General features: G+C 38.6%; 1 protein-coding gene across 1 annotated transcript in view; it reads left to right on the top strand.

The window, feature by feature from the left end:
- The window catches only part of HEATR1 (HEAT repeat containing 1), a 46,217-nt gene that overhangs the window by 12,304 nt on the left and 21,538 nt on the right, over nucleotides 1-12,375 (top strand). Inside the window, exons 12-22 of the mRNA XM_090263347.1 lie at nucleotides 838-945; nucleotides 2,917-3,012; nucleotides 3,407-3,495; nucleotides 4,503-4,714; nucleotides 5,031-5,152; nucleotides 5,739-5,930; nucleotides 7,363-7,546; nucleotides 7,687-7,823; nucleotides 8,548-8,740; nucleotides 11,300-11,469; nucleotides 11,801-11,959. Of these exons, the coding sequence (XP_090119473.1) occupies nucleotides 838-945; nucleotides 2,917-3,012; nucleotides 3,407-3,495; nucleotides 4,503-4,714; nucleotides 5,031-5,152; nucleotides 5,739-5,930; nucleotides 7,363-7,546; nucleotides 7,687-7,823; nucleotides 8,548-8,740; nucleotides 11,300-11,469; nucleotides 11,801-11,959 (1,662 nt within the window). The remainder of the gene's footprint in view (nucleotides 1-837; nucleotides 946-2,916; nucleotides 3,013-3,406; nucleotides 3,496-4,502; nucleotides 4,715-5,030; nucleotides 5,153-5,738; nucleotides 5,931-7,362; nucleotides 7,547-7,686; nucleotides 7,824-8,547; nucleotides 8,741-11,299; nucleotides 11,470-11,800; nucleotides 11,960-12,375) is intronic.

Here is a 12,375-nt window from a genome sequence, read left to right as displayed (position 1 = left end):
TACATACTCTTCAGATCATGGCTTTGAAGTGCTCACGGTATATACATTTTACCGTAGTTACTATGATTAAAATAGTTTGTAGTGTCCTTACCGTCTCCTCTGTCCACAATTCCCAGTGCAGTGCCAGCAGCCACTGGTGGCTGTCCTAAGTCTTCGATTGGAAAAAAAGGAGGTGCGTTTTTATTTCATGATCATGTTAGAACGTCAGAAATTTCCTGATGATTCACCTTAATCTTTATACTAGAAGTCAGACACTTAAGCAATTCTTATAATTAGCCTTGAAAATAAATATTATGAAGAGAAGTATGATTGTTGACTTTTTTCTTTCATAATGAGACTATCTTCAGTGGTGTTTCATTTCCAAGTCTTAGCTTGGTATACAGATTTCCGTAGTCTGATTACGTAAGTACGTAGGTCATTACTAACTTGAGTGTCACTATTGTATCCTTTAGAGGAATTGCATTCTGTTTTCAGTGAACAGTTTTTTTAAATTTAAGTTTTGTAAAGGTGCAAATATAGTGATTTACATCAAGTGCTTTTCACTTTGGAATCATGTATATGAAGTATACAAAATTACTTTATAGAATTACTAAATTAAACCTACCTGTAGACACAAGTACACAGGAAATCACAGCATTAACAATACAAATTTTTTCATCTGTTACAACTTATACCATGTTGGAGACAACGATTTTGCTTTACTTTTTGTTTTCTGAAATTAGACGGTTGTTACTGAGTGTGTTGGGCGATTTGAGGTGGTTTCTCAGGCTTTTATTCTTGCTCATATGCTGCTCATATTTAGTGGTGAAATCATTTGGTAACTGATGAATCCTATAGATTTTAGCAGATTCTGATACCTCCTTGATGCTCAGTCTGAATCATCCCCTTGCACCTGTGAGACTTCTGGCCATTAATCATCTGAAAAATATCATGAAAACGTCAAAGGTTTGTGTTCGCTTGCTTTCATTTGTGATGCTTTTACCTTGTGAGGAACAATGTAACTCTAGAACAAGAACTTGAAGTTAGCACCTAGAATCGATACCGTGTGATCATAGAGGTGAGCTGAGTAAAGCAGAGGACAGTCAGGGACAGAGGGTTAGGACCGACACGCTCCAGCACAGGTGGCACCTGTGTATGCCTTCGTGACAGCTGTTGTCCTGTTTCCACATTGCAGCTCATTAGTTTAGCTCTAACTCAGTGTTTTTCAAGCTGGAATTTATAGGTCAATCTACAAAGGCTCTCAAATTATCTGAGAACTTTTTTAGTTTTGAAATTTGCTTTTGATTGTCTTGAGTGTGGCATGAGTGTATGGGGGCATCAGAAGGACAGCTGTGGGAGCACTGTGCCCTGTCAGCAACTGCAGTTGCATTTGTGTTTAAAATTCTGGTGGCTCCAAATAGTAAGCACAGAGGCCAACCTAAGTTGTAAATTCTGCCTTGATAGCAAAATGATATTTACAAAGACTTTGCAGTCATTCAAAAAAAGCATTATTTTCCTAACTTTATTCAGACAGTATCTTCACAACATTTTCTATGTTAGCTTACCACTGTTATTATTGACTTAAATTTTTCTTTAGCTTCTTTTAAATGGACTTCTTTTTATTTTTTACATACTCTTCAGATCATGGCTTTGAAGTGCTCACGGTATATACATTTTACCGTAGTTACTATGATTAAAATAGAATGTTCATCTGCATGATATTTAAAATTGTCTCATCTATTACTTTTTTGCATATTTGAAAAATTTCTGGAATAGAGAAAAGTAGTAGCAGTTTATACTTTTCCCACAGCACATGGTAGTATAAACAGGCTGAATTCTAGAACTGGTGTCATGCACTTAGAACCAAGTCATATTACAAGCAGAACTTAATTTTAGATAATCATAATTACATTAAATTCATAACTTGAATTTTACTGATTTCCTAAGTTTTAAATATTTGACTTATAAATATTGTTTCTATTTTTAATATTTTTGTTTTCTATATTTTTGAAGAGTTATGCTTAATTTTAAAATTGCTATATAAATAATAAAAGCAACATGAAGACCTATGAGAATGTTTCCTTAGAAATGGTTGATCTACGTATGATTTCCGATCTGGCATAAATTATGTTCCTTCACAAACTGCTGATCGGTGGATAACTACACTTGCTGAGTGTCGGTCCTGGTTGTGAGAGGAAGATTTCTGGAACCTCCCAGCACTCCTGCAGCTCTTCTCACCCCTCCTTCTGTGCGCCCGCCTCCCCGGCCGCCTCGGCGCTTGGCTAGCTCCTCAGAGGAGGGCGCTGTGCACGCCAGCGTACAGGGCAGTGCTGTGGGCTCTGCTAGAGCTCTGATTGGGACACTGGCTGCTTGTTAGCCCTGGAGAGAATTTTGGTGGCGCTTGATATGTGGAACTTGTACTTCAGTTTTGTGACTTCTAGGGATTTTTTGTTACCACCTACAGGTAGGGATATATCCAGGTTAATTAGCAGTCTTACTGTTCTGTTGCTGCAAGTGGTTGTGCTTTATTGTCTGTGTTATTATCAGCTCTGTTTTACAGATGAGAATAGTGAGATCAAGAAAGGCTGAGGAACTTACGTAAGGACACACCTATGTACTCTCAGTCCTGGGTGCTCTCATTTTAGTACGATCAGCCCCTTCATACAAGAACTATATTTAGATTATACATATTGTATTTTCAAGGGAAACTGTAAAAGGTTCATGCTGGACAATTACTCATCTAAAATAAAAAGACCCTTTAGAGATTACCTAGTTCAGTGCAGGTGAGCTGAGGGTGTGTGACCTTCCATTCAGAGCAGAGCCTGCATTCCTCAGTGAGTATCCCGCCGTGCTTTTCACAAAACCAAGCTTCCTTTTCAGTGTAAAGTTGTATAAGGTTTTAGCAATAACTACATTAATTCTTCTTTTCTTGCTCAGGAGAGTATTGATGAATCTTTCATAAAAGAAGCTGTCTTAACCCGATTAGGTGATGATAGTATAGACGTCGTTTTGTCAGCTCTAAATGCTTTTGAGGTAAGTAAATGGGCTGTTCACTGACATGCACATTTCTTGGTAAATATTTTCTTGCCCTTCTCATGTGACTCCCTGCTCTGGGCAGGAACATATTTGAAAATTTTTCTGACATTGGAAATTTGTTCTCTTGAGAGCGCAGGCATAAGCCTGGTGGGGAAAAGCTCATGAGGAAGTTCTTCAGAAAGGAAAAGAGCTCTGGAGTTCACCCTGGGGTCATGGAAAATAGGCTCATGGGTGCCACTTTTGAGAAATTCCTCTTATAAAATGTTTAAATTATACGAGGATTTCTAGAAGATAAATTCTTTATAATTTATTAAATTTTAAAGTTCATTTGAAAAGCACCATATATATTTGAAATAAGTAAAAATTCACAGGACATTTCTTTTCCCTCTAGACTTTCAAGAGGCATTTTACATCAGAAGTGACTGTTTCAAATCTTCTGAATCTCTTTCAAAGAGCAGACCTTTCAAAAAGTAGGACATGGTATGTATTCATTTCTCCTCATACTGTTTTGAATTGGTGAAATTCTTATATCAAACTCATCGTTATCTTTTTTCTTTTGCTTTTCATATTTGCAACTTAAAATTTAGTTACATGACACTTTGATCATGGCAATGAAATGGATCTTAATGTGACATTCTTGCATTATAAAAATTTCCTTTGCATTTGTGTGGGTTCATTATACTTATGAAATTACATCTGAAATTTTTCTTAATAAATTAGAAAAAGAAGTATATAATGTATGATACACCGAAATCTGGAAAGTAGGGTGGGAAAGAACTTTCATTTTCTATTGAGTAAATATATATTTGGGTTTTGTTTTACACAGATAATATATTACTTAACAGTTTAAAAATATATTAAATATAAAATAAGCTCAGAAGGACATGATACCTCTGTAGTAAGTGTTTGATGAGCTCTGGTTATTTCATTTTCTTGTTTTTTAACCCTTACTTGAGGATATGTTTATTGATTTTAGAAGTAAAGGGTGTGAGAGAGAGAGAGAGAGAGAGAGAGAAAGAAACATCATTCAATTACTTTTCATATACTCCCTGACCAGGGATTGAACCTACAACCTAGGTATGTGCCCTGACGGGGAATCGAACCTGCAACCTTTTGGTGTACAAGACGACACTCCAACCAACTGAGCCACCTGGCCAGGGTTGGTTATTTTATCTTGGGCACCTAAGCTTTTTGCATGGAAAAATGCCTTAAGCGCCTTAGAGGAAGAGGTGTGTCTTAAAGGTTTTTATATCTATCATATCTAATTCTTAGCAAATAGTATGTGTTCAGCTGTTTTTTGAACTTATGAGTAAATTCTTGATTTCTAGTAGAGTTAAGATATATAGTGTGATGTGTTTTATGTTATAGTTATCCTGATGTGATTTATTTAAAAAAAAAATGTTTGCTGAAACAGTGTAATGATGATTTCTTGCTGAATTGAAGTCTCTAATGTGTCTCTGAGCCAAATGTGCTTTTGTATCTTTTAGGTATGAGGTACTTGAATTGGCAACAGACATAATAGTTCAAGAAGAGATGCTGAGTGGAAAGGATGAATTGGCGAATCAGGTAGTGGTGCACCTGCTTCCCTTCATGGTCCTTGGCAGTGATGATCTGGAGTCTGCTGAAACGAAAATCGCTCTCTACTTATCCAACTCAGGGCTTTGCTCTCTGCATCCTTTGCTGAGAGGCTGGAAAGAAGGTACGAAATTCAGCTGCTCATTAGGAGAAATGAACAGGTAACACTTCAAAAAGAAGATAAATATAAGAAATCGGCTGTACTTATTTGAAATCATGTGTATTATGTCAAGGTTTAAAATTTTTTTGCTAAGATAAAATATACAATGAGAAAGAAACCGACCCACAGACAAATTCAGAATTGGACAAAAGGAAAAATAAAAAGCAACCCTTTATAGGAAAAGTGTAAAATTTTTTCTTATATTCCTTACTGTACATGATTCTTTAAGCAAGTGTTGGTGACATCAGGGCCCTGTGTTTAATTTTTTCTTTTTTTACAGCTCTTGAAAATGTGATTAAAAGTACAAAGACAGGAAAACTAATTGGTGTAGCAAATCAGAGGATGATTGAATTGTTGGCTGACAATATAAAATCAGGGGATCCTTCTTCAATGCTGAAGATGGTAGGGATGCTGTTCAAGTCCAACCCCTAGGTTTCCTTCTTGTGATCTTAGATTCTTGGTGTTTGCTTTAGTAGATCCTTCTCTTTTTTTTTTTTTTTTTTTATAACTTGCATTCTTGAGTATTTTGTTTTTCTTTATGTATAATGTATATTCTGCCGATTGTTGAAATACTTAACATTTTATATAATTTATTTCATTGTGGTTTTATATTGGACCAGTAGGAATGAGTACTTTTTCACCACCTTTTCCCCCTCATTTAAAATATTAGTTATATTTTTGTTAAAATAGCAAGATATCTAAATGAGAAAATTTCTTTTGCTGTAGTAAATATACCTTTATAAAGGTATTAGGTATGCAATTTAAAAACATATCCAGTTGGCAAGCACAATTATGTTCATTATAATTTCTGAAATTACTTATTTTTTATAATTATTTAGAATTCAGTGCTTACTACTTTTGTAAGGCTCTATATTTGTCATCTAACTTTAAATGTAAAACACATACTATCTAGCGAGGCCCGAGGTGTAGTGAAAATTGTTTGGTGCAAACCAAGATTGACCAGTAATGGGCAATGCTTGTTTTCCAGGTGGAGGATTTAATCAGCGTGGGGGAGAAGGAGTGCTATAGCCTGAATCAGAAAGTGACTTCACACGTGATCCTGGCAGTGCTCGTCTCTTGTTGTTCATCTTTGAAAGAAACTCACTTTCCGTTTGCGATAAGAGTCTTTGGCTTGTTGCAGAAAAAAATTAAGAAGCTCGAAGGTGTCATTACTGCTGTGGTAAGGAGTCAACGTCCCTGGAAAGTCAGTGAAGCATCATGAGGGCCTGGCCTGGGGGTCAGGGCAGAGCTAGTGCTAGAGGCCGTGGGGCAGGGGGTTTGGGTCTGGAGTGACCAGGAAGCAGCCTTGGGAGCAGTAGTGGGTGAATAAGGCGCTCTCTTCCTTTCGCAGAAAATTAAATTATAGAATTTGAGGGTTGCAGTGTTTTGTGTCTGTGTCATCATTATTGGGATTAATTATCCAAGCTATACCTAACTGCCTTTAGTGATGAAGAATTTGCTAGGTGTGTCAGTGCTTGAACAAAATATTCCGCATGTGCTTATTTACTAAAAACAGATCTTTTGTATTATTTTAACATTACATTAGATTTGGCTCTCACCAGCCTACTGAGTTACTAAGTTACTAAGTTACTACTTTACATCTTTACTAGTATCACAGTTGGAGGTAATAAGATTATTTCTTTTTGTATCTGCCATATATAATAGCATTTTGTTTTTATTTGTCCTCCAAACATCAGAGGGCTCCCCATAGGATTTGCTAAATGAATCACATTCTTTTCACATTTACATATATCCTCAGAATTTTATAAGTTCTGGTCATGGCCATTGGTAACTCAAGTTATATAAACTTTAAAGGAATAATTCTTCCTCTTTTAAAAAGTTGCCCAGAGAAGTCCTTTTTAACTTTGTGATTTTTTGTAAAAGTGTGAAAACTGAACTGTATTTGTTCTCAGTGTTAAAAGTGTGGACAGATTGTGTATTTTATATATACATAGATACAGGTGGTTTTATATTATTTATATTTAATCCCCTTTCTGAGAGTCATGAGCATCTTTCTGGCTGTGGCAGCACTTTGAGCCAAAAAGTCCCTCACTAAGGACAGCATCTCGTACGTCTGGCTTTGGGCTGATTTTCTTCCCAGTAATTACTCTGCTCGTGCCTGTATGCAGTCCTGTTGGTCATCTTCCTACACCTTTTCTCATGCTTTCTTTTGGCATTTGCAGTATAATTTCTGAATATCTTAACAGTTTGCTGCTTGTTTAGACTCATCAGTAAGTTTGGAGATTTTATAATGTACCTTCTTCAGATAAGCGTAAAAACGTGAAATAAGAAGTCTTGTTAAGGATCTCTTAGAAATCCAACTCTTTCTGTTTAGAAAGGTGCTGTTTGAGACACACAATATATGTGAATAATGTTTGTTTTTAGGGATGGTGTTTTAGGAGAACAGATAAATATGAAGCCATGGTTTTCTTATTTCTTGTGAATGGTGTTAGACCTCTTTAAAAATTTAATTAAAGTTATTCTCGCACCTAAACGCACATGCACACAGAGTTGTGCGTATTACCCAGTCATACACACATTGCTGCCCACCTGCGTGACCCATTGCCAGAACTCCTTTGAATCTGTGCCATTTTGTTCCTTTGCTGTTTCAGGAAATGTCCCCGGAATGGCATTCTGAACTGACGATGGACAGGGCGATCCCAGCGCCGCTGTGGGCACATTACATACAGCAGGTCAACGCCGCCCAGCGGATTGCCGTGGAGGACTCGGTGTTACTCGTGCTTTTGCTGAAAAATTTTATTTATGCACTAAAGGCTCCTGAATCTTTTCCTAAAGGTAGGACAAGGTGGGACTCTTTTGAATGGGATATCCTGGACAACCGAGCTCTTGGCTCCACGACTGTTCTTTTGTTGAATGCAAGCCCCAGCAGAGCACTCACGTAGTCATGCGTCGTCTCTCTCGTCCCACCCACGTAGATGGGGTGTGGTGGAACCCCGACCGGCTGGAGGCAGACGGCAGAGACTACCTGCGCTTGCTCCTCGGGCTCTTTGAGACGATACTCCGCGGGGCTGACACCGCTCACTTCAGGGTGCTGATGAAGCTTTTCATCAAGGTGCGGGCTCTTTTTCTGGCGTGCTCTTCCCTTCAGGGTATCACAGGCTCTCTTAGTCAGGACAGTCTTGAATGAAAGTGGACTTGTAAACAGTAGAGAGCACATGATGATCAGCATAAGCCCTGTAAAGCAGGTTGGTAATCTTGACCCCAATCAATAGGTTTGACAGACTAACATTGCCACATGCCTCCTCTTGTGTTGGGCCTCTCCACATGTTTGACCATAACAGCTCAGTCTGCTTGGTTGGTTAATACCATGACCAGTCAGGGACTGGTGTTGAGAGAGGTGATTTAGCCCAGCAGAGTCACTCAACTAGGAAATTTCGTCACAACACAGCTGCCTCCATGCTGCCAGGAGGTCAGTTCTTTGTTCTTGTCCGACTTGACTTCTCAGCAGCAGTTGACACAGCTGACGTTGTTCACCGCACCTTTGAAGGACTTCCTTAATGGTGCTTCCCCACCATCACTCTTGTCTCAACGTTCTGCTTCACGTCCTCATTTTGTTTGTTTGTTAAATGTGTTCAAGTGCAAAGTTACAGCGAGTCCTCTGGGTATCAGCCCTCTGAATTCATTACATACTTGCGAGTTTACTAAAATACCAAGTGTAGAATAAGTTTATGTGATTGGACAAAGCAAAATATTGTAGTAAAGTATTTGTATTCTATAGTTGTACGCTATTACATTTAGTAAAAATTAAGCTTTGCTGTTTTTGTTTTTTAATTTAGGTGCATCTAGAAGATGTTTTTCAGTTATTCAAGTTCTTTTCTGTTTTATGGACCTATGGGTCTAGCCTTTCAAATCCCCTGAACTGCAGTGTGAAGTCAGTGCTCCAGACTGAAGCCCTCTACATGGGCTGTGCAATGCTGACCTCCCAGAAGCCACAGTGTAGAGCCCAGCTGGCTTCCACGTCCTCTCCAGGTACCGCCCAGAGCGTTGTATGTTCTGTTATGACCGGCTCTTATGGCTTTCTCTGTGTGTGCTTCGTGTGGGTTGTAGCTTGGAGAATTTCTTTTTTATAGTTTTGGAAATAGAGTATTGTATCCCCCCCCCCATATATAAATTATATCTGTTTACTTCTAAGTATTGCTTTTACGTTATAAATGTCAGTTGCAAGATCTCACTAAACCAGATGATGGAAGTGGTAGGTGATTAATCCAAACCATCATAATATATGTAACTCATTATTTAACTGACTACTTACAAAGTGGGTCTCCACTCAGACAGCCCTCCTGGGCTAATTTCTTTTACCACATGTAAGTCATTTCAGATTGGGTACCCATTATGAAACCCCCCAAAATAAAATTAGTATTTTTGATTAAGTAAAACTGCAGATTTTGTAAAACATACAGAATTTCATGCAGTTGATGAAGCTATTGACAAATGGGAGGCCCTGGCAGAGGTCCCCATAGTGACTGAAGATGCGAGAGTTGATTGACAATGGATGCCCTTGGTGCTTCAGACTGGAATGAATTTACTGTCAGAAGAATGAGTGGCCCTTGGGAAATTTGGAGATGTTCTTGGTTATTTATTACTTCCAAAGTTGCTCTTTATAAATGTTTTGTGAAAGCAAAGTGAATGATCGTAAACTTTTCATAGAACTATTTCTCAATGTTTGTCTTTCATTAGCTCCTTGGAGGAGCATGTAATTATAGTTGTAACCAATATTTTATCAAATATAAGGTAAAGTAGATATAATAAATTCAAGTTTTACTTACAAAATAAAATCTTATGAATGTATTTATTTGTCCACTACTTACTATAAAATTGCAGCCCCTGTTTTAGGTAGATTTTTTTAAAAGTTAAAAAAGATTTATTTTGATGAGAACTTCCTGTACATTTTTTAACTTTAGTTTTTTACTTAATATCTCATAAGCATTGGTCTATATTAATATAGAGCCCTGGCCAGTGTGGCTCAGTTGTTTGTTTCTGACTTTATTTTGTAATTTAATGTTGCAGAGACCAGGAAGGATTTCCAGCTTTCGTATGCACCTCAGAAAAGTTTGGAAGCTGTGAAGCTCTTAGCATTCTAGAGTGGAAAATATAGAATGGATCAATTCTAGAAAATTAAAACCAACAAAATGTGCTTCAGTACAAAGCATGAAATATAATAACTAGTTACCATAAAAGGAAACTAGATGTCTCTTATCCCAGAGACAGCTTTTCAAGAAGCCCCCCTCCCCACAATCCAGTTGCCCTCACAGATGCATTCTGTTAGCTCTTCAATGCTTCTGGGCTGGGCAGGGCGTGGAACAAAGGCAGGGTTCCAGATCCTTTGTCTAAAGTGAGCATAGCATTGAAAATTGCCACTGACAGACAAAACAGTAAGCCAGGGTTTTAATAGTGCAAAAATCCTAAATATTTGCAAATTAGTTCAGCAGTCTATTTTTTAAAAATTAAGCATGTGCCCAAATAGAGTTCACTTCAACAATACAGAATTGGTTCACAATAACATAATTGGCCATATCAGTGTTGAAGGAGAAAAATCATCATTAGATAAAAATTGGTAATTATTTCTGATTAAGTGACAGCAAAATCTTGAGAAACATGATAAAAATACTTCTCAAGTCAGAAACTGATATTTCCACTGCATAGCTGGGGAAGCAAAAGCATTCCTATTAAACTGTTCACTGTTACCGAACGTGGTTCTGGAAGTCCTAGCTGTCAGAAGTAGAAGTTTTAGGGAAAGGTGACACTCAGATCTGTGGGCTTCGTGGGTGGGTTGCTCAGTAGGGTGTCTGGCCAGCTTTTTGGAAACATTTGAAAAGTTTGACTCAAGCCTCACTACTCAGAAGAAACTCCCAGATTTCACAGAAAAAAACTTAGCTCTAATATTAGCAAAAATCATGGAGTACATATGATCTCTAAATGTACAGATCGATACTTTAAATTCACTCAGAGTAGGGAGGGCCTTTCTAAACAACATACAAAACTAGAAGAAAAAATGGACTAAAATTTATGCATTGGAAGTAAAGTCACAGTAAACATCAGTTCAGGACAAAATCTTTGCCGAGCACGATGCACAAGTAGGTACCTTCCTCCACGTGCTTCTGCGAGGGTGTGTGTGCAGGGGTGTTGGCAGCAGGTTCAATGCCAAAGTCTAGAATCAGCCTAAACTTTCTCTAGTAAGGTACTGGATTTAAAAACAGGGAAAATCATTGGAGACCTGTACAACTTGAAAAGAATGATTTAATTTCGTTTTGTGAGGAAAACACTTGCAGAATGTTTTGAGATGTGACAGTGGCTTCTGCAGAAGGGTTTATCTGTTCTCTGCTCCCATTTGTGTATTTTCAAAGGAATTCACCGGCATATGTTTAGCATTCACCTAGAAGAGCAAACAAATAGACAGTGAACAGTCTTCAGGGAGGGTGTTTGAGTGGGGAGTAAAACTTTTCATCACGTACCTTTGAGTATTATTTAAATTTTGAACTATTCCCTTTTTTTAAATTGTTACTTAAGTATTTTTCCCTTTGGTTTCAGTGGTGGCATCTCTGCTGCTTAACCTGGGAAGCCCCATAAAGGAAGTGCGGAGGGCGGCCGTTCACTGTCTGCAGGCCCTCAGTGGAGTGGCATCCCCGTTCCACATGGTGATAGAGCACGTGGTGCCCAAAGCAGAGGAGATCACCTCGGATGCCACCTACATCGTTCAGGTAGCTCCTCAGCAACGGGGTCGCATGTGCACACGCCTGTGTGTACGCATGGATGGTTTCCTCCTCTCCTGACTTTGGCTTTGCAGGGATTTTGACTGAGTTCAGTCTCTGAATTTAGAAACTGATAGGTCAATACCTGCCATCTTAGTCCCCATTTTTAAAAGACATCTGCTGGAAGATCAGTCAGTGTCTTGTCTTGACTGAGGGGGACGAATGTCCTTGCCTATTAAGGTTTCAAGGGGAAATGAAGAATGACCCTCCATATTTAGTACATTTAACCTTCATAGTTGCATAACTCCTTTTTATCTTATTGTCTTTTTTGGTATCTTAGGATTTGGCTACCTTATTTGAGGAATTGCAGAGAGAAAAGAAACCAAAATCTCATCAGAAGTTGTCTGAAACTTTGAAAAACCTGCTTTATTGTGTATCTAGTTGCCCGTCTTACGTTGCCAAAGATCTGATGAAAGTGCTTCAGGGAGTCCACAGTGAGGTGAGTGCGGTGTCAGGCGACTGCATTCCATGCGGTGTCGCTGTGGGTCAGGGGAGTCGCTGCTACACATGCGAGGCCGCACAGGGGCACCTGTGTGCGCTCAGGGAAAATGCTCTTCTTCACTTGGGAGGGGAAGTGTTGTGGGGAAGAAGAAGATAGGAAACAAAAAGCAAATAATGGTGTGTTTCTTTCCATTTTAAAATTGCATGTTATCTCTGTCTAATCACTGACTTGATTTTAAATGAACTTCAGCGTCACATGGGGAGAAACACTGAAGGCACACTGGAAAACCTGTAGGGTTGCGTGTGTTCTTCTGGTGAAAATCCTCTACAGGATAACGTGTTCGGACATTGGGTGGGGGGGGGGGGGGCAAAGAAAACCCGGAATTATCTTCTGGAATGCGGGCCCTTGTAGTA

The sequence above is a fragment of the Furipterus horrens genome, unplaced genomic scaffold, assembly GCF_987537825.1.
Source record: "Furipterus horrens unplaced genomic scaffold, mFurHor1.1.pri manual_scaffold_15, whole genome shotgun sequence".
Classification (NCBI taxonomy): domain Eukaryota; kingdom Metazoa; phylum Chordata; class Mammalia; order Chiroptera; family Furipteridae; genus Furipterus; species Furipterus horrens.
This window is presented reverse-complemented; position numbering and strand designations above follow the sequence as displayed.